Source organism: Megachile rotundata, chromosome 2, assembly GCF_050947335.1.
Source record: "Megachile rotundata isolate GNS110a chromosome 2, iyMegRotu1, whole genome shotgun sequence".
NCBI lineage: Eukaryota > Metazoa > Arthropoda > Insecta > Hymenoptera > Megachilidae > Megachile > Megachile rotundata.
In genome coordinates, this window is record NC_134984.1 from 7,474,130 (window position 1) to 7,495,918 (window position 21,789).

The window sequence follows — 21,789 nt, forward strand, 5'->3', positions numbered from 1 at the left end:
TTTTTATGAAACTTATGTGAGATATAGTTCTCAAAAAAATATTTGACACGTATTTTTTTTTATCGGCAATCGTGCATATTGAAGGGGTGAAAATAGCCCTCGAAGTTGGGGGTGGAAATCATATTTTTGAATATCTCCGGAATTAAAAAAGATAATTGGATTCTTTTTTTTGTAAATTGTTGGTCTTTTAATAGGCAATTTTTGTGCAAAAAAAAATTTCAATAAACTTTATTTGTTTAAATAATATTTTCAAAATTTACAATTTTTGTTTAAATTTTTGCATTAAATGTTGATTTATTTTCTTGCAACTCCATGTACATAAACTATAGACAAAAATAGGGGATACGTGTTTTTGGAATTTGTTGTTTGTTGCAATGTTTATTAGATATATAATTTTAAATCACCTCCTGTGAAGAGGGGCAATCAGTATTTTTATTAAAAATATCATTATTTTTACAATCTTTTACATTATTTCAGTGATTTTATACCTCTTCATATGCCGTTAATTGATTTCTGAACAATTATTGTAAGCGTCGCAGTATGAGCGTCACGCGGTTATGATTAACGCCGCGTCGTAAGGAACATAGGCTTTTATGGCCAATACTACTTTTATACTTTTACAGGCGTAAATAATCATATTTTTAATAAAAATACTGATTGCCCCTCTCCACAGGAGGTGATTTTAAATTATATATCTAATAAATATTGCAACAAACAACAAATTCCAAAAACACGTATCCCCTATTTTTGTCTATAGTTTATGTACATGGAGTTGCAAGAAAATAAATCAACATTTAATGCAAAAATTTAAACAAAAATTGTAAATTTTGAAAATATTATTTAAACAAATAAAGTTTATTGAAATTTTTTTTTGCACAAAAATTGCCTATTAAAAGACCAACAATTTACAAAAAAAAGAATCCAATTATCTTTTTTAATTCCGGAGATATTCAAAAATATGATTTCCACCCCCAACTTCGAGGGCTATTTTCACCCCTTCAATATGCACGATTGCCGATAAAAAAAAATACGTGTCAAATATTTTTTGAGAACTATATCTCACATAAGTTTCATCAAAATCGGCGTGTCGAAGTTGGATATGTTCCCTTGTTAGTAAGATTGTCCTGTAAAGTAAGCAAATACTGATTTCCTTTAATAGTCTTGGGTAAAGGTCCTATAATCCATTTGCACCTTCTCAAAAGCTTGTTGTGGAGTATCTGTAATTCGAAATTCAGGTTTTACGTTCGTTGTTTGTGTCGCAATGCAATGAATATGGGTGATTTCTTTCTCCACGATTTTGACGCCTAAAATTATCACGATTTTATTCCCAAGATCGACGATCCCTTCGCATGATACAATTTGCGCAAATATGACCAGGTTTCCCACAACTAAAACATTTACGTTCATGTGTCTCTACTGTTAAAATTTTAGAATGATCATTCAAATTATATGTGTTTTTAAAGATCCGTGCGGGTTTCATCTGTACTTCTATTTTTGAGGCTAATTGAATGACGGTTCTTAAATCTTGCACATCATTCTTTGAAATAATACCCGCGATGACATCATTTTTTAATCCTCTCAAGAATCCCTGGATTGCATTTTCAATTAAAAGTGATCGCATACCTTCAAATCGTTGTGAATCGTATTTTTCGCGAGCTGCTTGTACACCTTATTCTAAAATATACTGTACCTTTATTCTGAACTCATCTATTGTCTCATGTTCATTTCATCGCAGTGCTCTTAATTCGTCTTGTGCGCCTTCTATATTAAAGCTTCGGGTATACGCGGATTTTAATAAATCAATTATTTCTTCTGTAGTTTTTAGTTGTTTACTACCTATTATCGCGCTACAAACGCGAGATTCTATGCGATTACGTATTATAGCCTGCAAGTACTTCTTATTGCCGGTCTTGACTAAGGAGTCAACCAAACAACATTGTGAAATAAAATGATTTACCATAGAGGGTTTACCATTAAAGTGAGGGATCAATTTTGCGATAATATCGAATGGGGTACACGACATGGATTCAGAGAATGCAGATGATGTTCTGGCGGTATCTTTATCAGAAATATGTAGGTGCAAGGTTTGAACTGAAGTTAAATTCGTTTCAATTAATTGAAGTTCATTTGAAGTTAACCCTTTGCGATCGGTGCCGCCACTGTGGTGGCATTTTGAAACTGTTTTAGAAGTCGGTGTCGCCGCTGTAGCAGCATTTCGAAAATGTTTTAGAAGTCGGTGTTGCCGCTGTGACGGCATGATCACACCTCGAAAGAGCAATCCAGAAAAAGTGAGATTAACAGAATATTAGCCATTTCGGACGTCTCACGCGTTACTTTACCATCGAGAAATATATGATAAGTAAATACAAATAAATTTATAAATAAATAAAAATATAATAAATTATAAATTGAATTTCAATATTTAGTAAGAAATAAACATTCCAATTGTTCAGGATTTCAAGGGACATTCATTGGCGATATTAACGGTTTGAGACTTTGATTTTATATGAAAACCATTGCCGCTCAACCATGGTAACCGGGCGTTTATTACCTGAAGTCCAAAAAGGACATCGGTGCGCTACCTTTCCCAAGCAAATCATGCCGACAGAGGTAGATAGACAATTCTAAAAATGGCATAATACCGTAAAATGCGTCCTATGGTAATAAAGGGGGAAGCAAATTCTCGGAATCGGTGCGTTTCGTACCTAATGACACCGATTTCCTGCGCTTCGCTCCTGAACGTTCTTCAGAAGAAGTATACCTGACTAATTTTCCCGGAGTAACCAATCAGAGACTAAAAAAGACATGCACAGTGACATCTTTTTTTGACTCTTACTTGTACCCACGCTTCCGCGTCGCAAAATTCAGACAGAATTCCAAAAACCTTCGGACGCAATACATCGCCATCGCAGAGTATTCCTCGAAGAACCAAGTGCAAGTATAATCAAGACCCGTTCTTTACAAAGTGTTAACTGTAAGACCATCGTCCTTCCTAAAAATGGAGCAGCATAGGAATGATTCTCAATGTATTGATAGTAGTGATGATGGGCTGGAAGTTGAAGAGTATAACGAAAGTGCGAACAATTCGTGTATGTATGACTCTCTACAAGATATTGAAAGTGACGCCAGTGATTGTATAGCTCCTCCTAAGAGACGGAATGTAGCAAGAACTGTTAGTGGAAGTGAGGAGAGTCAAGACGATGAAGAAGAAGATTCTGGAGAAAGAGGAAACTCAAATAACAGTGAGGAATGGGAAGACGTCACAGAAAAAGACGATTTGCCATTTAGTTTCGCATTCAAAACTTCTCCCCGAACAGCAGGACCACAAATATCTCGGGACGTGATAAAACCACTGCACTTCTTCAAGTTATATTTCACGGACATATTGATGAACCAAATAATAAAGGAGACCAATAAATACGCAAGAAAGAAGATCAATGAAAAACAGTTGGCTAGCAATTCAATTTGGCATTCGTGGTTCGACGTTACCCGTGAAGAGTTCATGGCTTTCATCGGCGTAATTCTTAACATGAGAACAATGCCACTTCCAAATATAGCGGAGTATTGGTCAACTAGGAGCAACAGCAGAATTCCTTTTTATTCGCAAACATTCACAAGAGATAGATTCCGGCAAATTTTTTGGATGCTACACCTACGAACCGATGCATCGTCTGATACATCGCTGAAAACCCGCACTAGGAAGGCGGACGACTTTCTCCAATACATCAACACAAAATTTGCTGAACATTTCACACCTAGCAAGGATATTTGTATCTACGAGTCGATAGTAAAATTTAAGGGCAGGATTGCGTTAATCACGTACAACCCCAAAAAACCAACTAAATGGGGTATAAGGATTTATGTATTGGCTGATGTGAAAACCGGATATGTATATTCAATTTTGCCGTATTATGGAAGTTTGACGACCGAAACTTTAGAGAAACCAGAACTTCCAATTAGTTCCAGAATTCCATTGACACTCATAAAAAAACTTCTCAACAACGTTCCAAACGCAGAGGGCTACCACCTGTATACAGACAGATTTTTTACAAGTATTCCGCTTGCGGATGAGCTTTTCAAGATGAAGATCCATTTGACAGGAACAATAATGCCAAACCGGAAACACTTGCCAGCTCAAATTAAAAAGCCTAGATTTTTAATAAAGTCTACAGTAGCATACAAGAAGAATAATACACTAGTCCTCGCGTGGAAGAGCAAACGGATAGTGACTTTCCTGAGCACCAGCGAAACAGCAAGTCTCCAAAACACTACATCAAGAATACGCGGTGGTGATAAAATAAATATATTGAAGCCAGTTATAGCCGTTAATTACGCGAAAAAAATGAGAGCCGTGGATCGCGCTGACCAATATGCAGCATCGTACTGTTTTTTGCGAAAGTCGTTAAAATGGTGGCGTAAATTGTTTTTTTGGGGTATGGAGATGTGCGTGATCAACTCCTATATTATGTACAAAACGATACAAGAAACCAATAATGAAAAACCGCTAAATCATTTGAATTTCGTGAAGTGTTTGGTTGACGAGTTGGTAGGAACATTCCGACAGGGAACACCATCTGGAACACAGCCGTCCACATCTTTTGTAGACAATAGGTTAGATAATAAGCTGCATATAATGCGTTCAGGGACCAAAAAAGATTGTGCAGTATGTTCCGACAGGAAAACCCCCGGCAAAAGGCGAGAAACACGCACATATTGTGTCACTTGTTTTCGGACGCCAGGGCTTCATATCGGCGATTGCTTTGAAAAATATCATACGTTATCAAATTACAAAAGCTAAATTTTTCCGTTTTTATGTACTTTAAGCGATATTAAACATTACAAATCAGCATCAACATATTGTGTGTTTTTAAATGTAGGTATACCCACCTTAAACCCACCTAATAATGACTCCGAAAAGCTAAATTTGCCCCGACTTGCTGGTACTACTAGCCGAAAAATCTGCCGACTGCAAAGGGTTAAGCCTGTTCCTGCCATCCGAGATTCATTAGTCTGTGAAGAGGAAGGTGTCACGTTATCATGCAAGTCCAAGACTAAGGAAGATTCATTCGATCGGGATTGAAGATTATTAAAAGAAGAGAAAGATCCTAGGAATTCCTGGTATGACATCCCCAACGACTACAATCCCCGAACCACATAGACCCGGCTTACGACTATTTTTAGCGTGCACGAATTTTTTTAAGAATGGCGGCATTTTACAAAGTGGTACATAACGATTATAACTTATAAATCTAAACTTACAAACTTAGTTGGTTTAATCAATAAAATAGTAACGCTTATTAACTTAATAAAGTTGTTCAAATGTTCACAGAATCTCTTGCCTGTCCGTCGGTAGTCGGTAGTCCGCAATAACTGGAATTGCTGGTCCACAACAACTGCAACCTGCTGATCCGCAACAATAAGTCTGTCACAATCACTTTGTTTAAATTTGCAATTACTTCACTGTTTTCCAAATCGTCTTTCGCAAGTTATCACCTTCCAACTAACACCTTTTGAAGTTTATCCTTTCTTCTGAACTGTCCCGTTTTGAATTATGCCACCGCTGTTACCAAAAATGTTGCGTGTACCATTCGCGGTTTAGAGAATTTAAGGTGTGGGTAGGTTCACCCGTGGAGCGCTTAGACGTTCTGCTCGCGGTGTGCAGAATTAATTCAAACAAAATTTTAATTGAATAGACAATGTCCAACTATTTATTCAAAAAGTAGCAAAGTATTATAATGAGAGCGAACTGGAACGTATGAATGATAAAATTCGGATTGATGCCCCTTCCTTGCTGGATTCTGGATCCTCCCTTAGGACCATTCCTTGTGGAGGAGTCCATCCCGTCCGATGTGGGCCCCTTCTTCCGGCTGTGGTCCACCCTCAGCCGCGTGGTGATGGAAGCACTCCAAGACGCGGGAACGTAACAGCGCACATGTGTTTAGAGAAAGCGTGAGACCCAGAGAAAACGAAAAACACCAAGTCCTTGTACTAGCGAAAATTCGACCCTCGAGTAAAGGCAGGATATTCGTAAAAGATTTCGAAGCTTTCAAGGACCGTGCGTGACTTAGTCAAAAACAGCGAATTTGATACGGTTTCTAATAAATTAATCCTTAAAGAATTTCGAAGTGAAGCTATGTTTATTCTCTGGATTCCCAATCTTTTCCTAGCGTGAACACCCACGTCGAGTGGCTTTAACAATATAAGCTTTGTCTTATACATGAACGCACGCTTAGATGGTTTGAATTTCGCTCCTAATCTATGGCCATTGATATAACAAAATACAGACGTGCTGTAAATATTTTCATGTCCTGGTCGCCATACTACATTAACCATATTCATGACGATAACAATATACGTTACACTTTACGAAAGCATATCCAACATACTAATTCTTCTTATTGTAAAGACATTATTCTGTTATTCATGATACATAAACATTTTTATGTCTCTAAATTATACTCTTGAAAACTTAAAGTTAATTTTAATATCATACGCGCCGCCACTTAGAACGCTAATGTCGCTCTTCACATGCGTATCTTGTATTCTTTTTATCAATGCACACAAGGAAAATATCGTAATGTTACATTCCCGTAAAAATTCCCGCCGTTTTCACAGCATTAAGAGAAGTATCAGCAAAGGACAGCAAATCCCTTTTCTTTTCAGGTTAAAAAACCGATAACAATATGACTGAAATAGAAGATCATTCATTCAGTTATCTCTTTCAAATCAATTGTAAGTGGTGAGTACGCTCTCCATTTACAATCGAGTTGTGATATCCTTATTGTTATATACTATATGTTTACGTATTTTACTTTTTAAATTATGAAACAAGTTTATGTTACTATTTTTGTTGTAACTTTCAGTGCAAATGTTTCTTCAATGCAATGTATAGAGTTTGTATGATAATAACGTAATTAAATGTATTATTTAAAATATAATATTTATTTTGAACGTAAATTTTAATAAATTTGTGTAATATATTTTATTTTGTTTGTAAACAATGTATTTATTTTTTCTCTTATTAAAATAAATTTTGAAACAAATATAAATTTATATAAGAATTATATACACATATATGGACTATATTTTTGCGCGTGCTCACTGATATGATATACAATAAGTAGGTTAGTAGTGACACCAGCGCACAAATTAGTTTCCTGTGAAGCTACTTTGAGTTACGAGGCAAATTTTATTTTATTTATTTCCTTTAAAAAGAGCTCGCTTGGGTTTCCATCCATTTTACTCCATATGCATAAAAAAACTTGATCGATCTTTTTCGCAGACTATCTCTTGTACGAAAATACACTGACAAATATTTGAATTTTCTGAAATAGTAAATACGTAAAATAAACAGTTATAAAGAAAATGTAAGTTTTACTTTTCGCTTGTACTCTTATGCAAAGAGTAGCGGTGGAACAAGAGACGACACTAGACAAGGAAACACATCTCCTAAGGAGAGACAGAGGACGCAACCAATTTAAATGCCCAAGTCCCAAGTCAAATGAACCGGAGATGCGCATGTGCATAGCGTAGAAGTATAGTGGTCGAAAAAGAATACTTTAAACCTGCACATTTAGTAATGTAATAAATATTTAATAATAAATATTTGGTCATATCTCTGTAATTTCTTGTGATATAGTTTTTCATTTTCTTATAAGTTATTTGTAATAATTATTTCCGTAATTCATATTCTTCAAATATATTTTGTAGAGTAATTATTTTGGTATATTCTTTTCTTTTTCAACGTCGTAAAATTGATGCAAATACTTCCAAAGATAATATTAGTATTATACAGAAAATTTATTATAAATATATTCCAAATCATTAGAGGTTGACATGAAAGTAGATTTGCTTGATTTAAATTTCCCGCTAGTTGGTACAACTAATTTAAAGGGACAGCGTTTTCGAGAGATCAAAGGTGCCGACAGAGAGTGTCACCTCTAGTCTACTCTGTGTCTTATGAGTGAAATGACTTACCGATCCGTGAGTACCGACCACACCAAATCCCTAGAAATTCGCAACAGATGTACACGTCGATTGTAATATAGTACTATTTTATTTTACTAAATGTAGAACTTGATGCTCGAAGTTATTAACAGTTGCTAAAGAAAAGGAACAACAGTCAGTATATAGGGTATAGATGAAAATTGCTGTCATGTGGACGTGTCTTTTTCAATCTGTTGGTACATTTATTAAATAGTATTGAAGATAGATGATACATATGTATTGTGTTTAGAAAAATTATAAAAACGTGAAGACGTAGATAAATTGATCGTGAGAATGCGATGCCAGCACGTAGACGACACGTTGGTTCCGAGATAGACAATGGTTTCGTGATTACAACCTCAAACAGTCCCTGGCAGGGCAATACCATAATTCAACTGTATAATCATGAAAGTGAAGGGTGTGATTTAACGGAAAACGAAAAAAAGAAAGCAGACATACCAGCGACAATGACGTCGCGCGACAGGACCAATGAATTTGTTAATGCCATCCGGATGATGCAAAGCAGGACCGTGACACGAACGGCTGTTTTGCAGAATCCTCGTCGAGCACGTCAATTACAGAGCTATTCAAATTTTATGATGATAGCTAAGAGTATTGGCAAAAATATAGCAAGCACATATACCAAGTTAGAAAAACTTGCTTTATGTAAGACCATAGTAAACTTTTATTATTACTGCATTAAAGACATCCTATTGAAACATATGCAATGATCAAGCAATTTAAATGTAATGAAATATTTAATTATAAGTTGTACGATATAATTGGTACATTATATATTATTGATTTCTTCATTATCTCAATTTTTTTCTTAAACTGTTCCTTATTATTGATAGGCAGATTCCAGCGTATGTAGTTATAAAAAAAAAATTATATGCTAATTATTTCAGTGGCAAAGAGGAAGTCTATATTTAATGACAGACAAATGGAAATTGATGAATTAACAAATATCATAAAAACAGACTTAAAAAGTTTAAATCATCAAATAGGAAAGTTACAAGAACTTGGAAAAAAGCAACGAGAAGGGTATGGTGCATCCCAAAGTCATCATATGACCTCACATTCTTCTTCCATTGTAATGACTTTACAATCAAAGCTGGCAAATATGTCAAATCATTTTAAGAGTGTATTAGAAGTCAGGTCAGAGGTACGTAAAAAGAAGAGCATATGGTAAAACAAAAATAATATTTCTTTGAAAATCTATAGAATATGAGAGAGGAACAAAGTAGAAGACAGCAATTTACTCAAGGTTCTGTATCTACAATGTTACCTCCAAGTGTTGCTGGAAAACAGAGTTCATTGTTGCTTCAAGAACAAGAGACTCCTTTATCTACAGTTATAGATTTAGAACCAGCAATGGGACAATTAATGTTACAGCAAGGAATTCAAGATGATACTGTAAGACGTTTAATATGTATTATAAGATAACTTAGAACTAAATATATTTTAAATACAAGCCAATGAATTAATTTATTCATTAGGTTACATATGCTCAATCAAGAGCAGAAACAATGCAGAGCATAGAATCTACTATAATTGAACTCGGAGGAATTTTTCAACAATTAGCGCACATGGTTAAAGAGCAAGAAGAAATGGTGGAAAGGTAAGAATATTTTGACTATAATGTATAAGATGACAGAAGAATAGGTAGTCAAAATTTGGTAACATTTTATACTCTTCTTGAGAATGAAAAAAAATCACATAAACATAGGTCCAACAGTACTACTTTTCTCATATAAATACTGTTTGTTTGCATAAAAATTAGAATATTTTGTTATATGAAACCCTAACATGAATAGAATTATGATTACTTTTAAAACTATGATGACTTTTTTCTGTTAGAAATCAGTAATATAGAAAGGTAAGTCATCCTAATATTAAAGACAGTATATATTGTTGCAAAAGGGTACCACTTTCAATAAATGTTTTAAGTAAGTTTTAGACATTTTTACATTATTTCATCATAAACAAAAAGTATTTATTTTTTGAAAAAGGTACATTTGTGGACATATATTTATATGATCTTTTTTCGTGTTTAGGAAAAATAAAATTCAGTTACAAAGTTTGACCTCATTTCTTTTATCATGCTGTACATAACTTAAAACTTTACTGATCAATAATTTTAAATGAAAATTACTGCACACCGCTGGATATTTTTTCATTAATTAATGTAAGGTAAAAACATCTAAATAAACAATAATGTATTTTAATGTATATTATAAATTGTGAATTCTTGAAAACATGAAAAGTGAATTGATATTACAAACACTATCAAGTTCTGTACTACATTCAGATGAATAATTTATTATACATTTTCTAACTATTGTTAGTAAACAGTAATTGTATTTTACTTTTTTTATAAATTATAACTACAGTAAACTGTAAGCTAATGATGGATTAACAAGATATGGACATAAAAACATAAATTTATTTGTGATTGATCAGTAAAATGTTAATAATTATATTTTTATTAAGAAATTTATACAATTTATTATACAAATGTAATCAAATTTCAGGATAGATAGCAACATTGAAGATACGGAATTAAATGTGGAAGCAGCACATGCGGAAATTTTAAAATACTTTCAATCTGTAACGAATAACCGATGGTTAATGATAAAAATATTTGCAGTGCTTATATTTTTCTTTATATTTTTTGTAGTGTTTTTGGCATAAAACAATTATATTATTATTATTATTATTATTATTATTATTATTATTATTATTATTATTATTATTATTATTATTATTATTATTATTATTATTATTATTATTATTATTATTATTATTATTATTATTATTATTATTATTATTATTATTATTATTATTATTATTATTATTATTATTATTATTATTACACATATTCCTTCATGCAACTTTGTAGTTGACCATTCATATCCATTTGTGATATAAATTGATCAAAGAGCGAGATGAATTTTTATAAAACTATGACTCACTAGCTGTAGAATAATAATATGTTCAATTGCATTCCTCGAACTCTTTGTTGAATTGTGAATACTGTAAGTATCGATAATTAAAAAATATGTCAGTGTAGATTAAAACTACATTGTTATTTGTGAACTGTAAAAAAGAAGCTATGGGTAATAAATGTATAATTTTCAATGCTTGGTAATTTCTAATGAATATATGTATTTATAAGAGAGATACGTGATAATGAATTATACAATATAACATAATAATAAATTATGGTTTATTTCAATTCTTTTAAAACCTTATATAACAGTTGCATTTAATTCGTATTACAATTGAGTTTCCGATTTAATTGTTTATGAATGCATATAAGTTCCGGACTTGAACAAAGAATTATATATACCTATATAAAGAAACAATTTTTACATACTATTCTATATAATATGTGTCAATATTCCCATAAATAATAAAATGTATATGTACAATTTGTTTTCCTGTTTTTTTTTTTTTATAGTATAACAGTGATGATATTTGACAGATGCATTTTTTGTAGCAAGCTAAGTATGTGCCTATCACATTTCAGAAGTACTATATCAAAATGTACAACTGATTTTCTATTAATATAAACATATTTTCTATCACTGTTACTTGTTTTCAAAGTTTTGTTTATGAATATCACGTTACTATAGTGACAAATGTGTTGTATGTGTGAAAATGTTTTATAACAAAATAAGAGATTTAAACTTTACTATTATGATGCGTCTTGTCCAAAGACTCTCCAGAAGAATGTAAGGAACCTGAAACGATAATTAACTGTGAGTAATACGTTATAGTTCATAATTATTTTTAAATATTAATGTCACAGAAATGTAAAGAATGTGAATTATATGCTAAAAAATTTAAATAAATGCTACTGTTAAAATATTGAAATTAAATTTTAGTTTGATTTTATATTTTAATTTATAATAACCAATTTATAATATACGCATAGTATGTATTTACAAGATTTTCCAATCATTTCTTAATTTATTATTTAATTTCAATATTTGGTATGAAAATTAAAGTAATGAACTAAACAAAATGACATCTTTTGCATTAGTAGCAAAACAAAATCAAACTCGAATCATTCAACCTGTTATATTGCATTTATTTGCAATTATTTCCCTCCATAGTACTCCAAAATTGTCTCACTTTAGAGAATCGCTTGCGTCCTTGCATGCACAACAACAAAAAAGAGCAGAAAATAATGGAGACGAAAAAAAAAGACGGAAAAACATTTTGTAACAATGAAATCGATCAATTTAATGGGTGATGTCAATGTCTTGCCGTTGCTTGTCATTTTATACACAAACCTTTGTGATTTCGTACTCGCTCTCGTTGTGGTGGATGAAAACCAGAATTGCGTGGAGGTGGCAGTGATTCTTCCCCCCATAAACGCGATGTTCCAAGGGGTGGAGGCAATATCGAACCAGGAGGGTGTGGTGGAGGTGGATGAATATCACTACCAAATGGAGGAGGTGGGGGTGATCTATGATTAAAAGGTGGAAGTAGATGCGAAGACATCGGTGGTGGTGGAGAACCTGCATTGTTATACCTGCTGGAGGCAGAAGGATGTAAAGGCATAGGTGGAGGTGAGGATAACCGACCACCTAATGGTGCTGGACGTTGACTAACTTCATACGGTGGTACTCCGGATGTATTTGGTAACGGAGGTGGCAAGTATGGAGGAAAAAGTGAATGTAAATAAGAAGGTGGGGGTGGAGGAGGAACATTTGAAGAACCAGAAAACATTATAGGAGAATTGGATGATTCTGCTCCTATGAATAATGGAGGCGACGTTGTTGTCTCTCCATTTGCTTCCAGTCCTGTTTGAAAATCAAGTTAAGAAAATACATTTTATACGCCTGAGTATCCCGTAGTATCATTTCAGTTTTAAATGTACCAACAGTAGATGGACCTGAATATTTTTGATAATCTTCATTATAATTTACTTTTCAATAATCAAATTAATATACATATTTCTACACTATAACTGCTACTATTATTACAATAAAAAAATAATGTTTCATAAAATTCAATACAATTAGGTAAAAGACTAAAAGTACCTGTTTAATTTACTAAAAAGGAAATAGTTATTACTACTTGAAAGAACAATGTCACAACGAGACTGCAATGACTATAAAATGAAATGTATTCAAATAAAAAATACTTTCTTGTATTATAAGTACTTACGATGTAATTTTGCTTCTGAATCTGCATCGTTAATATTCTTTTCTATTAACGTGAGTCGGTTACGTAATTGACCTGCCTCAACTTTGGACTCCTCTAAGCGCCGTTCAACTTGGCGTGCTAATACCTTAAGAAATTATTTATTCAAAACGTGACTAACATTTCAGATCATAATTAGAAGCAAGATAAGTATATAAATGTTATACCCATTGTTCATGTGCTTTTGTCTCAAGAACAGAAATTTGATTTTTGTATTCTCTTTCTTGATCCAGTATTTCCCGTTTTAACATTTCTATTTGCTGTCTGAAAATAATTATAACCATGAATGTCAGCTATGGGCATTATACAAAAAATTATTAAATTAAAAAATTTTGTAAATAATAATATTAATACTTACTTATAATTTTGTATTTCATTTTGCATTGTTTGTATTCTTTCTACAGTGGATACAACTTCGCCTTGCTGTTGCAACCAAATAGCTTCTTCCCTATCATAATGTACGAGAAATAATTTATTAAATCACATTAATTACTTCATAATAGTATTTAAATAGAATACGTCATACTTTTGCCGTTGCGCTTCTTTTTCTTCGAAGAAATTTGTTAATACTTCAAGCCGGGTTTCTGCATCTTTTTTTTCTTTTTCTGCTATCTTGCATTGTTCACTCAAGGTAGCTATTTCTTCTTTGACAGCATTCATATGCTCTGAAAAAACAATACGTTTAATTGTTCGTGTTTAATAATTTGTGAAATTATGAATATATGTAATATTATTAAATATACCTTCCAACAAATGATGTGCTCCTTCAACTTCAACTAGTCGTATTTTTAATTCATTTCTTTCTTCAAGCAAAGCTGTTGCCTCTGCTTTAATATGAAGTACATCATATAATTTGTCTAAATCTAAGTTATTGGAATTCAATCGATTAATAACTTCCAATAAATCTTTCCTTTCTATTTCTTTTTCTTTTAACTTCTTCTGTAAGGTTGTTTTTTCAGTAGAAATCTATAAACAATTATAAGTAAGAATAACTGTAAATAAAGAAGAAATGTCGCTTTCATATTATGTATTGTCAATTTATGGTGCACTTACTTCCTTGATTTGCATTTCTAATTGCTGTACCTTATCAGTCAGTGTTTGCTCAAGACAGTTTTTACTATCTTTCTCAAGTTTCAAATTTTCTGTAACCCGAGAAAGTTCAACCTCAAGTTCTTCATATTCTTTTTTAACTGTTGCTAATTTTGTCGATAAAGACTCATTCTAGAAAACATTTAACATTAAGTGACATATATGTATATATATACATAATAAAGTACAATTTATAAATATAAATAAAATGTAGTGCATAAATTATTTATAATTACAAACCTCGAGTTTATCAAACTCAAGCTGCGATAAATATATACAATAAATACAATTAAAAACAGTTTGGTATTAAAAAGTTTATAAATATATTGAGATATAAAATTTAAGAATAAAATGCATCAATTTATCTTACAACAGTTAAATATTTTGTAAAATACGAAAAATACGAAAAACTGTTTCAGATGAAATTATAAAATACTAAAAAACACAATTAATATTTAACTGTATATAAATAGCATTGCCAAAATTTAAGCAGTCTAGCACATTTTTAAAACAACATCTATCTTTCTGTATATTTATTTTTTCTTCCTTTTATAAAAGAAGCCTGACATTTTGACATATACATACATATAATTGGCACTTTAAGAGCCATTATATCATATAAAATTTAAATGAAAAACATCTTCAGTAGTCTTGAGAATGATTTGAGCAAAACGTAAATGAATATTATTTTGAAAACATTTCAATTCTAAATATAAGAATGTAAGACTAAATTCTTCAGAACTTTTCAATTTATCATAGTATTGAATAAATATCAGTAGCATTTATTGCTGAATACCACGTAACTTTTATTTGAAACATATTTCCATATTTTTCATATATTTTGAGTTATGTAACTGCTTAAAAATACAAAAAAATGTATATGCATACCTCTTGAGTTTTAAGATGAAGAGCATTCTTTAAAGACTCATTTGCAGTTTGTTGAGCATTCAACCTTGTTTGCAAATCTTCAACTGATTGGGCTAATGGATTAACTTCGTTATTTGATGATAGGACTTCTCGTAACATTCGTTCTAATTCTAATCCAGCTTCAGTAGCACTTTCTAAATCTTTTTCCAGAATAGTAACTTGATCTTCCAGTTCTGCTCTTGCATTCTATAAAAAATATAATATAAGTAAGTAATAAATATGCGAGTTATGCGTATATATATTAAAATAAATATATTTAAATATTAATATTTTACCTGTGAAGCCTCTAAGTCTGCCTTTAAAGAAAGCACCATTTCGTTGGAACCGAATGATTCATCTTCAATACATGTCAACTAAAATATGTTTAAGAGTATTATAATCAAACAAATTAGTTATTAGATCAAGACATAATATAGACATATATAAAATAATTTTATTACCTTGTCTTTGGTTATTTTCAAATTTTCATTAAGCATTGCGCATTCCTTTGTCGCAACAAGTAAATCTTTTTCAAGCTTATTAACTTTGGCTATTAATTGCCTATCTCTTCTCATATTCTATATAAATACAAAGTTAATAAAATTTTATTCTATTTGTGTATATTTGTTACTCACATTTTTTTTCGTATAAATATTATTAAACAATGAATATTTGATACCTCAATGTAATAATATCCCAGAGAAAATATAAGTATTGCTGTTGCAGTAACACTTAAATAAATTAAGGTTAACCAATAACTTTGCTCTACTTTGATTCCTTCCATTATAGCATTTTCTTTTAATTGGAAAGTGTCCTCCTAGAACAATAGTCTAAAATTATTACTAATACTTAAAAATACATGATGCGCTAAGTATATATTTCCAACATATTTTACACTTACATGTATGTAATCATTTTGAATATTATCTTGGGTAGAACATTCAACATTATCGGCTATGCAAATATTGGGGGTGGAAGTTGCTACGGTAACCAGTATAAAAATTATGTAATATTATTAATTCTTTAGTATACTAATTTAAACAATTTACACTATACCTTGAATGTCGTGTAAGTTTTCTGATGTCGATTCTGTCACTGATTCCGTGTCAGTATTTAAATTTTCATCTAGAATTTCATTCTCTGTAATTTTGTTATTTTTATCTTCTACTAAATCTTTATCCATCATGTTATCAGTTTCGTCTTTTGCTACATCCTCTACTTGATATAAACATAAAATAAGATTACACCTGATATTTAATTTACATTTTATTATAAATAATATAAAGTCAAAGTTGATTTCTATTGAATATTAAATACCTACCAATTTCAACTTGGCTAGTTGTTTCAACATTCAATAAATTTCTATTACGAAATTCATTAATGTTCATATTTTCTGAAATTACATCTTTGCCATCAGAATATAATAGTTGTTTTGGTAACTCCAAATCAGATTCGGTTTCTAGAACTTTGTCTGCCACATGAGGTGTGTCCACATAATTACTTGCATCTAATACATTTTCTGAACTATCATCACCTTTTGTTGTTTCATTAGCCACTTCAGTTGTATCTTGTATTGTTTCATTAACCATTTCAATTATTTCTTCTATTGTTTCATTAACCGTTTCATTTCTTTCTGTTACTGTTTCATTAACCATTTCACTTGCTTCTTTTGTATCATGATGAGTTTCCTGTAATACACTTTGAGTCTTCTCCAACTCTTGATTATTTTCTTCCATACTAAGAGGAGGAATATTATCTTCTTTAAAAGTCAAATTTGAATCTTGAGAAATAAATGGGGCCATTTCTGCTTCAGAAATTACATCAAGTTTAGCATTTTCAGTATCAGACAATGTTTTTTCATATTCAGTCTTTAAATTAATTTCTTTACTTTCCTCATCTTTCTTAGTATCGGAAGATAATGTTAATTCAGCAGTATTCTTTGCGCTTGATTTTAGAATTAAAGATGCAACATTATTATATTTACTTAAGTCCTCAGTACTCCTGGTTTTTTCTTTTAATTGGCTTTGTTCTATTGTTAATTCTTTATTATTTTCTAATAATTTATCATCAATTTTATCAAATTTATTAGCGTGTTTCTCAGATTCTTCAGCACTTTCAGAAGGTAATGTCACTTTCACTGTATCTGTAGTATTTGTTTCCAATGGTAAAGAGACATTATTTAAATCTTCACTATGTTTATTTTCTTTTTCTAATTCATTTTGTTCTGCTTCTAAAAGTGTATCAATGTTTGAAAGCATAGCATCTTTTTCATTAGATATGTTAATGCTTTCTGTACTTTCTACAGGTATGTTAATATCATTAATTAGATCTGTTTTATTTGACTCAACATTATCTGTATTATTCTGTTCAGCCACTATTTCATCTTTGTTCGTTAATGTTTCTTTGACATCATTAGAAAGTGTTTGAGAAACACTCATATCAATGTCACTCTTAGAGATTAATGCATCTTTTACTGGAGAAGAATTATTGTTTAAATTTTCTACTTCGTCATCTGTTTTCTTCTCAACATTTTCAGTTATATTTAATGATGGATCATGTACAACTTCAGTTTCATCTGATAAATTAAATGTTTCTTCTGAATTGGTTATAAAATGTTTAATATTAAGTTTATTGGAAGGGCTATGTTCTTCTACATTTAACTCATCATTTGAAAGTTCTTGTGGCAACTTTGTATCTTTTGTAAAAATATTTAATTCATTTTTATTATTATTGGAATTTATTTTGGAATTATCAACTGCATCTTCTTTATTTGGCACTACTGCTTTTTCTACGACTTCTGTTGGAGAAGATGATACAGAAGGCTCATCATGATTTAAATGGAATGTAATTCCATCTATATTTTCATGGGAAGAAGTCACATTATGTGGCAGTTCCTCTGTGGATTTTAAATCCAAATTGTCAGTTTCAACGTTTGAAACTTTAATATCCTTTGTATCAAATACTGATTTATCATTATCTTCCTTAGGCTGAGGCTTCTCATTAGATACTACGTTATTAGACAACTGATTAATAGGCACTTCATACTTCAAGTTCTTGTGTATAATTTTATATTCTTTAAGAAAACTTTTTGGTACATATCCACGTTTTCCATTTATCTAAAAAGAATGAATACCATTGGAAATTACATGTATAAAAGCAATATGATTTTTATATATATATACATATTTAAATAGTATTAAAAAATACCTCAACACCCCATAAGTCAGTTCTGTTGCCTGCTTCTTTACTATAAACTTTGACTTCTGCACTAATATCAAATTTCAATAATCCTGGTTCATTTGGAGCATATTTAATCGTTGTTCTAGCCAATGAAACAGGCTCTAAATAAAAAATAATGTTAAATAGTTTAAGGGAATTAAATAAAAAAATACGTTTCAAATGAGATACATATTGATGATAAAGTATGGCTTCAATTACCGGAACAGTCAGGGTTATAACATAATCGTTTATTTGATAAAGCAGACGAACACTGTGATATTGCACTAAATATTATTGCAATAACCAAAAATAATGTGTTGATAAACAAATTTCTTTTCGTCATATTTCCTCTATTGCAAAGTTCCACATCACTACTAACATATAATGACACAGCCTTGGACGCACATTTTACCCGTGAAGTAATTTACAGTAAGATGGTGCGTCGAAAGAATTATTCCTCACACTGCCTATACCTCTCTATCTGATTGGTAATTCGCTCTCGATAAAATTTAAAGATATAATTAAATTTTATATTTAATTTAATTTATATGAAAGAACATGTTACTAACCATGAAAAAATATAGAAAGTGAAAGGTTATTAATAATAAAAACTGCCAATAAAAATAGAGACCCTTTGCAAGAGGACGGAAAGCGAACAACGGTATACTCCATTCGGGAGATTACCCTTATCATACGACGAGCTTTTGCTCATTCTACGCATGTCAAGTCTGATTGGTTCGAGTATGTTTTGTAATCAAACAACGCGCAAGCGTTTTACAATGTTCGTAATGCCGAGCGTGTATACCTAGTAAGCAAAAATATTATATACTCTCTATATTATTGCCTTTTCTCTCTATTCGCATATTTTTGTCTACTGTACGTATAAATGATTTAATGCAAAGAACAGGATAGTGGAACATGACTTATTGATGGAAAACCGACTGAAGTTAGTTCACGGAGTGCGAATTAAATAAGATCTTTCATTAAATAAGAATATATGCAATATTAGAGTAAAGAATAGGAATACAACAAGAAGCGATACTCAGGAAACTACTTTTTAGAGACAGACAGACTAATTTAAATGTCTAAACCAAATGAATCGGTAGTAGGGGTACAATTTCGAAGTGGTATTTCGAAATACGCATGTGCATTTCTGACGGTCGGTGTGCAAGTATAGCAGTCGGCAAAGTAATATATTTGCTTAAAGTATATTGTATAATCATTTTAGTATGTTTCTCTTTTTCAACTTTTCAATATTGTAAAATTATAAAATATCAGCACTATATAGAAAATTTACGATAAATATATTTTCAATTATTATTAGTGGTTGACGTGAACTTGATTTAAATTTTCCGCTCGTTGACACAAACAATTTAAAGGGACTTTTCGAGATCTCAAAAGTGCCGATAAAGAGTGTCGCCTCTTGTTCTATCCCTACACTTTGATGCCAATGAAGAGTGTCGCTTTTGTCGTATCCCTACTCTTTGGTAATACCATATATGACAAACACATGTATGATGACTCAAATACTAGTATCAGTATCAATTTGAATAAGAACACGTAATTGGAATGGAATAAAATATTAATATTTGATAATGGCTTTAGTATTACGATACTGTATTTTAAGTCAATCGAAACGGCTTACACAAGAATTTCGGTTATTCCATCATAATGTTAGCAGTCATACCTACATCAATAGCAATATCAAGGTTAGAATTCTGTTTTTACAATTTCTTCTTTCATTTATGAAATAATTAATGGTTTTACTTGATTCTTTTGACATATCTTTTTCATTGATTATTACTTTGTAATCCTTACTACTTAATTACACGTGTCCTTTCATATTAATGATGATATTTGATATTTTAGAAATGTGGATCAATTGTGCATATGAAACATTTTTCTACAGAAGATGAAAAAATACATATTTACAAAGGAACTTTAACAAAGCGAGTCCGTAATCTAAAAATATTCTCTTATGCAACGTCAATTTTATCGTTCACATCACAACCTTTCATTTATATGAAAGTTTTAGAAGAAGATAATCTGACAGGTTTAGTTGCAGTATTTGCATTTTTGAACTTGGTTGCGGCATGTTCTCCACTACTTGTGCATTGGTTGGCAAAAAGATATGTAACTGACATGTACTATTACCCTAAAGAAGATAAATATGTTGCAGAAGTATATGATCTTTTTATTAACAAGAAACAGGTATGTAATTATGGAAGTTTTTTGCAAACTATTGATCAGTTATTAAACTCATCAATCTATAAGTTATTATATGCTTATTTCAGATAGTCTTCACAAACGATGAAGTAGAGATACCTGAAATAGATTCAATGCTCAGATGTTGTAGTGTAGAAGGGCATCCTCTTCTTTTCGATGAAGCAGAATTTATAGATCCTAAATATTATTGTGTTATTATGGGATATAACGATCCAATAGATTTTGAAATGGGTCCTGATGCAGCTAATGCACAAAAAGTTAAAATAGAATCAACACAAGAACAATTAAAAGATATTAAAGAGGATCGTAAACAGATAGAAGCTAAACAATAAAGACAAAATTAATTTGACATTTAAAGTAGTTTAAAGCAATTTCATTTATTACAGTTTCTTAATCTAAAATTTTTATACATTACTTAAAAGTACTATTTACGTTGCTAGGTACAAAATATGTACAGTACATTATTATGTAGAGATTGTATACTGAAAAATACAGTATCAAATTACTAAAACATATTGTTGATAAAATTTAACATAATTTCTTAATTATCCAATTTGTAAGACATCATGTATCTTCAATCGATACTTATAAATCCTCCTATTTCTTCTCATTTAAATGTACAATTTGTGTATAAAGTATGTTACAAACACAAATAATTTAACTTTGTATTTAAATTTTGAAAATCTAATAAAACCATAAATACAAGATAGTTACTTAATTATAGAATTAAGTTTTTTAGATGTAGCCTCCAGATGTAGTATAAACTATAGAAGCAATATAATGTAATTTTGTAACCGCACAAAAATGGCGGATACCGTTATTAAGAGATCACAGATTACAACCATATCCTTTGAATTCATCTCAAAGGTATGAGCAAGACAGTTATGCCAAGTTAATTGTGCAATCACTATAGACTAAGCTGGGAGCAAATCGAAGTCGTCTGAAACGTGTACCATTGGAACATGAATATCTTCTATTTGAGGTGTTGCTTTAAATTCGCATAGTCCAACTTCTTTTAACTTCCACTCCCAATCCATTCTCTGCACAGCATGCAAAGATTCTGCCTCGTTGTGATGTCTGAGTAACATTGCTTCCTAAGAAGATAATTTATATTACATTCATATTTTTGTTATTTGACTTGTGAAA

At 31.1% G+C, this 21,789-nt stretch overlaps 4 protein-coding genes across 12 annotated transcripts in view; 2 read left to right on the forward strand and 2 right to left on the reverse strand.

Moving 5' to 3' along the window:
• Nucleotides 1–8,005: 8,005 nt before the first annotated feature.
• On the forward strand, nt 8,006–11,127 carry Syx5 (syntaxin 5). 3 transcript variants are annotated; one of them, XM_076541374.1, is made up of 6 exons: nt 8,006–8,652; nt 8,895–9,151; nt 9,211–9,402; nt 9,486–9,607; nt 10,521–10,688; nt 10,812–11,127. In XM_076541374.1, the coding sequence occupies exons 1-5, from the start codon at nt 8,286–8,288 to the stop codon at nt 10,678–10,680; spliced, it is 1,098 nt and encodes a 365-aa protein (XP_076397489.1). In that variant the 5' UTR covers nt 8,006–8,285; the 3' UTR covers nt 10,681–10,688; nt 10,812–11,127. The 3 variants fall into 3 exon arrangements, with proteins under 3 accessions (XP_076397489.1, XP_076397490.1, XP_012149902.1); XM_076541375.1 differs by having other exon boundaries at nt 10,815–11,127; XM_012294512.2 differs by lacking the exon at nt 10,812–11,127 and having other exon boundaries at nt 10,521–10,711.
• A 71-nt stretch (nt 11,128–11,198) lies between these two features.
• Tango1 (transport and golgi organization 1) lies at nt 11,199–19,086 on the reverse strand. Its single transcript, XM_076541279.1, has 18 exons — nt 18,637–19,086; nt 18,406–18,539; nt 16,520–18,314; nt 16,255–16,416; nt 16,100–16,179; nt 15,878–16,015; nt 15,660–15,776; nt 15,495–15,572; nt 15,181–15,405; nt 14,533–14,553; nt 14,257–14,424; nt 13,947–14,169; nt 13,730–13,868; nt 13,562–13,651; nt 13,371–13,467; nt 13,168–13,291; nt 12,288–12,800; nt 11,199–11,732 (listed from the first exon to the last, which is right to left on the reverse strand). The coding sequence occupies exons 1-18, from the start codon at nt 18,758–18,760 to the stop codon at nt 11,674–11,676; spliced, it is 4,287 nt and encodes a 1,428-aa protein (XP_076397394.1). The 5' UTR covers nt 18,761–19,086; the 3' UTR covers nt 11,199–11,673.
• A 794-nt stretch (nt 19,087–19,880) lies between these two features.
• On the forward strand, nt 19,881–20,992 carry LOC100877903 (transmembrane protein 70 homolog, mitochondrial). Its single transcript, XM_003707205.3, has 3 exons — nt 19,881–20,126; nt 20,287–20,628; nt 20,712–20,992. Exons 1-3 carry the CDS (start codon nt 20,013–20,015, stop codon nt 20,973–20,975), a joined length of 720 nt encoding a protein of 239 aa, XP_003707253.2. The 5' UTR covers nt 19,881–20,012; the 3' UTR covers nt 20,976–20,992.
• Nucleotides 20,993–21,001: 9 nt separating this feature from the next.
• LOC100877457 (uncharacterized) overlaps nt 21,002–21,789 on the reverse strand; it is a 33,122-nt gene continuing 32,334 nt past the window's right edge. For all 7 annotated transcript variants that reach the window (XM_076541355.1, XM_012294497.2, XM_012294498.2 and 4 more), the window contains one exon: nt 21,002–21,737. In XM_076541355.1, coding sequence (XP_076397470.1) covers nt 21,558–21,737 — 180 coding nt within the window. In that variant the 3' untranslated portion in view covers nt 21,002–21,557. The remainder of the gene's footprint in view (nt 21,738–21,789) is intronic.

What these genes read in the sequence shown, in the direction of transcription:
- Syx5 (XM_076541374.1), top strand. Translation starts at nt 8,286, where the DNA reads ATGCCAGCACGTAGACGACACGTTGGTTCCGAGATAGACAATGGTTTC. An exon ending in GTTAGAAAAACTTGCTTTAT is followed by an intron (nt 8,653 to 8,894) that starts GTAAGACCATAG and finishes TAATTATTTCAG; the next exon opens with TGGCAAAGAGGAAGTCTATA. An exon ending in CAAGAAGAAATGGTGGAAAG is followed by an intron (nt 9,608 to 10,520) that starts GTAAGAATATTT and finishes ATCAAATTTCAG; the next exon opens with GATAGATAGCAACATTGAAG.
- LOC100877903 (XM_003707205.3), top strand. Translation starts at nt 20,013, where the DNA reads ATGGCTTTAGTATTACGATACTGTATTTTAAGTCAATCGAAACGGCTT. An exon ending in ACATCAATAGCAATATCAAG is followed by an intron (nt 20,127 to 20,286) that starts GTTAGAATTCTG and finishes TTGATATTTTAG; the next exon opens with AAATGTGGATCAATTGTGCA. An exon ending in TTTTTATTAACAAGAAACAG is followed by an intron (nt 20,629 to 20,711) that starts GTATGTAATTAT and finishes TGCTTATTTCAG; the next exon opens with ATAGTCTTCACAAACGATGA.
- Tango1 (XM_076541279.1), bottom strand. Translation starts at nt 18,760, where the DNA reads ATGACGAAAAGAAATTTGTTTATCAACACATTATTTTTGGTTATTGCA. An exon ending in AACTAGCCAAGTTGAAATTG is followed by an intron (nt 16,417 to 16,519) that starts GTAGGTATTTAA and finishes GTTTATATCAAG; the next exon opens with TAGAGGATGTAGCAAAAGAC. An exon ending in CAGACTTAGAGGCTTCACAG is followed by an intron (nt 15,406 to 15,494) that starts GTAAAATATTAA and finishes TATTTTTTATAG; the next exon opens with AATGCAAGAGCAGAACTGGA.